Raw genomic sequence first — 4,366 nt, forward strand, 5'->3', positions numbered from 1 at the left:
TTGTTACAGTAGCACCAACGACTAAAACGGCCATGCTCCTCCCACCAGGCCTCTGGAAAACAACGCAGGCTGCTGCGGAGAGGGCACGTGCCTCGATGAAAACAGCTTTGACCTCGGGACACCCCAGAAGGCCCCTGAAGCCCCCAGGCCATACCTGGAAGGACTAAGCATGTGGGTGTGAGTGGGGGCAGGGCCAGGACTGGCACGTTTGCCTTGGGCTTGTTTATAGATTTGATTCTCTCCACACTTCATTCCAAGAGAAAGATACGCAAACTATGAAAAATGTTTTTATTTTAAATCAAAGTACCAGGCAGATACTTGCAAAACAACATACAAAGCAAAACTCAAACATGGCCCTTCCCCGGGGTGCCTGAGCAGGCACAGAGAGAAGTTCTTGCCCTCTGCAAAATCCAATCCAATCCTATCTTCTCAGAAAACCAAACCAAAGGCAGCCATGAAAACCCGTGTTCTGTAAGTGGATGAGAAGTTCTTCCTCACTGAGTACTGGCCAGCCCCAAGGCGCAGAACTGGGACGTCCAGAAAACCATGCCCCTGAGGAGCCCGCAGGACCTGGAGGAGCCAGGGGCGGTGCTGACCAAACCTCCGCTGCCCACTGCAGGGCGGTTCCCTTGAGCATGGGGGCTTCTCCAGGGCCCTTCCCCACTCCGTGGCTTGGAGCCCCTGCCACGAGCAACTGGGTGGGCAGCAGACGTCCCCAAGGGCCTTGGGAAGCATTAGGAATGGGCTCCCAGCACTGGTGGAATGGGGGATTGGGAATTAAAGATGGTTGTGGCTTATTTTTGTATGGCTCTGAAATTAACTTCCTCTCCCAATGCCTCAGTAGCTAACGGGGCAGGGGCAGAAAAGGTCCCAACCTTGTTGTTAAAGAGAAAGGAAAGGAACCTACAACCCACTGAAAGTTGCATTCAGCAAGGGCTGGAAAGGCAGATGGGCTTGTGACCTTGACAAAGGAATGCCGCTGGAGGGTCACAGGCCCCGGGGTCACAGGCAGCTGTATTAGTTCCAGAGTCTGGGCTGGTGGGGTGGGGCTGCAGGGCCCTCCTGGCGCCCACAGGGTCCTACTGCTGCATGGAGCAGGACTCAGCTAGAGCAGAAATGAGTCTTGGAATGGAGTATGTACATAAAGGTAAACGTCACGCCCAAACCAGCTGCCTATGACAACAGCAAACGAAATGTAACAGAAGGAACAAATAAGACGCAGCCTCAGTAGCTTGACATGGGTGGGGACAGGCAGGACAGGTCCTGGTAATACAGCGCAGAGGTGGGGTCTGGGCCGCTCGCTGGACGAACAGCCAGTTCCCTTCAGAGCAGTGAAGTGGGACATGGGACCCTCGCATTTGGGGCCTCAGATGGGCCTTCAGCTGCCGACAGAATCAGCAGGAGCATCCAGGGGCATCTGGCCCTCAGGGTCCTCCCGGGACACGTCCTGCCAGAGGCAGCAAGAGGCCTGAGCCGAATGCTCCCTGAGACGTCTGCCCCAGCGGCCCTGGCCAGGAGGGGCCTCAGTCTGGTCTTCCTTGAGTCCAAGGCCAGGTCTGCGGACAGCCACAGACAGTCCCTCCAGACACGCTCTGGGCTCCGCCTTCGGCAGGTACCCTGACCAGCCCACCCCAGGCAGCCTCCTAAACACCCAGGGGCTCTCCCTTGGACAGAGACCACCGAGGGCCAGACTGGGACTGCATGGGGACAGGGGGCCGGGGAGCCAAGGGCTGTCCTGTGGCCAAGCAGCCCAAGCTGAAGGCCCCTGACACGAATCCTCCACCTCTATAGTGACTGGTTGTTTACGCCCCTGCCCAGGAAGGAAGCCCTAGGGACACGCCTCACGGATCTCAGACCCCTGGGAGGGGCTGGCTCAGGGAGGGGCTGCCTAGGACCTTGCACCCAGTCAGGTGCACTCACAGTGCTCAGGGGCCACCCCCAGAGCTGACTCGGGAAGCCTAGGCACTCAGCATGGTTTTGGTTGAAAATGCTTTAAATCTGACTCTTCCTAGAAGCCTACTAAGCAATTCACTTAAACACACCCTCAGTACATGTGCAACAATGCCTGGACCACGCCTCGTCTGCAGCCCCCAGGCCTCCTGAGCACCGGTGGGGGGCGGGGGAGGCGGGTACCCGCCTGGGATCTGCACCTGAGCTCTGGGTGCGTGTTCCCACACAGGCAGGGGAACAGGATGCCAGCCACACTAAACCTACAGAAAACTGTGGGAAGAAAGCAAATCCATAGGATCTATAGGTTTCACACTTGGGCACAGTTCCCAAGTCATGTGTTAGTAACGTCCCCAGGGGCCTGGCTGGGAGCAGACACAGGGACCTCGTGACCTGCTGCACCACCTCCAGCACCTGCAGGGTCGCCTCGCTCCACCCTGGCTCTGCTTCCTCTGCCCCGGCCGCACCCAGGCTCCCCCTTGTCCCTGCCCACCTGGCTCCTGATCAAGGCCCAATGTGTAAACAGTATTAATAAGCAACAGATGGAAAAATATATTTCCCAAGAAAAAAGGGGGAGGAAACGTGGGACCTGAAGGCCAATTTTCCAGGTTGCTCTCGCCGTTCTGTCCCCTTCTCTCTTCTCGTGATTTGTTTTGGCGATTCCTCTCTTTGGTTCTGCAGCCCACGTGACCCACCTGCCCGAGCCAGCCCTGAGGCCTCTGCCACTCCCTGCTGCCGCGGCTGAGAGGTAGCCAGCCCTATCCGTCCCAGGGACCTTGCCCTACCATCGGCTACTTCCGCTCATGGTCCTCTGCCATGGCAGCCACCTCGATGGTGGCCGTGTGCTCCTCAGGCCCAGGGGCGGCCCCTGTGGGTACTGTCACAATTGTGCTCGCGCCCGGCGAGGCCTGGGCCACGTTCTGCAGGGTGGGGCCCAGGCCGGGCAAGGTAAGCAGCTGCAGCGGGCTGACCACCTTGAACACCGTGCTGCCGTCCTGCACGGCGGCCGTGCTCAGAACCGTGAGGCTGGACGCGTCCGGGTGGATCTCCACTGTGCTCGGGTAGGTGGAGCCCGAGGAGGCTAAGACTGTGTAGCCCCCGAGCAGCGGGGAGGCTGGGGAGCTGGCGGGAGGAGCCTGAAGGGAACCCTTGCCCAGGGCAGTGGATGGCAGCGTGGACACCACTTTACCGAGGGGCACGCTGGTCAGCTGAGGGACGGTCATGCCCGGGCCGAGCGCCAGCTGGGCAGACTGGGTGAGCACCTGCGAGGCCATGGAGGCCGGTCCCGACGTGGCCCGCGCAAGCCGGGGCCGCTTCACAGGCGGCGGCAGGGTGACTGGCGTCAGCGTCATGAGCACGTTGCTGAGGTGCTGGGACTTGTGCTTGAGCTCCTTGGCCCGGCGGCGATGCTCATCACACTGCTGTTCCAGGGCTGTGGGGAGGTGAGAGGGACAGTGTCACCACAGGGGCAGGTGCAGGGGCACGGATGGCATCACCAGGGGACGGGGACACGGACGGCGTCACACGGGATGGGGGCACGGACGGCGTCACACGGGACGGGGGCGGACGCACCACTCCGTGACTGGGTGGCCTCTGGCTCAGCAACAACTCAGGATCTGCTCACCTGATGCCACACACCCAGATGACCACGCGGCCACCCACCAAAGGTGAGGTCTGTGGGAGGCGGGGCCCAAGACAGTCCTTGGGTAGATACCAGCCCATGCTGACCCAGGACCCGTGCAGACCCAGGCCTCGTGCAAGCATGCAAGGCTGTCTGACCCCCCATGAGCTCTCACACACCCAATGTGGAAAGTTGCTCTTGTGACATATTAAGATCAAGAGGAGGAAAAACGGCACATATGACACATGAGTCTAAACATAAACATGCAGACACACACACGGTGCACACACACAGTGCACACACAGTGCAAACACACTGCACACACACACTGAACACACACACAGTAAACATGCACGGTGAACACACACAGTGAACACAGTGTGCACACATGGTGCACACACAGTAAACACACTGAACACACATGGTGAACAGACACAGTGAACACAATGCAAACACACAGTGAACACAGTGAACATACACACAGTGAACCACACACAGTGAACACACACGGTGAACACAGTGCACACACAGTGCAGAGCAAACACACAGTGAACACACACACAGTGCACACACATGAATACAGTGAACATACACCATGAACACACACAGTGAACACACAGTGCACACACAGTGCACACACACACGGTGAACACACACAGTATACACAGTGCACACACAGTGAACACAAGGTGAACACTGTACACACACAGTGAACACACTGAACAGTGAACACAACACACCCGCAGTGAACACACACACTGAACACACACAGAACACACACCCGGTGAACACACGGTG

General features: G+C 58.4%; 1 protein-coding gene across 2 annotated transcripts in view; it reads right to left on the reverse strand.

Moving 5' to 3' along the window:
• Positions 1–271: 271 nt before the first annotated feature.
• The window catches only part of GMEB2 (glucocorticoid modulatory element binding protein 2), a 45,121-nt gene continuing 41,026 nt past the window's right edge, over positions 272–4,366 (reverse strand). Inside the window, exon 8 of one of the 2 annotated variants that reach the window (XM_017515663.2) lies at positions 272–3,379. In XM_017515663.2, the coding sequence (XP_017371152.1) occupies positions 2,739–3,379 (641 nt within the window). In that variant the 3' untranslated portion in view covers positions 272–2,738. The remainder of the gene's footprint in view (positions 3,380–4,366) is intronic. The other variant, XM_017515662.2, reaches the window with a different exon arrangement.

The sequence above is a fragment of the Cebus imitator genome, unplaced genomic scaffold (assembly GCF_001604975.1).
Source record: "Cebus imitator isolate Cc_AM_T3 unplaced genomic scaffold, Cebus_imitator-1.0 Scaffold555, whole genome shotgun sequence".
Lineage (NCBI taxonomy): Eukaryota > Metazoa > Chordata > Mammalia > Primates > Cebidae > Cebus > Cebus imitator.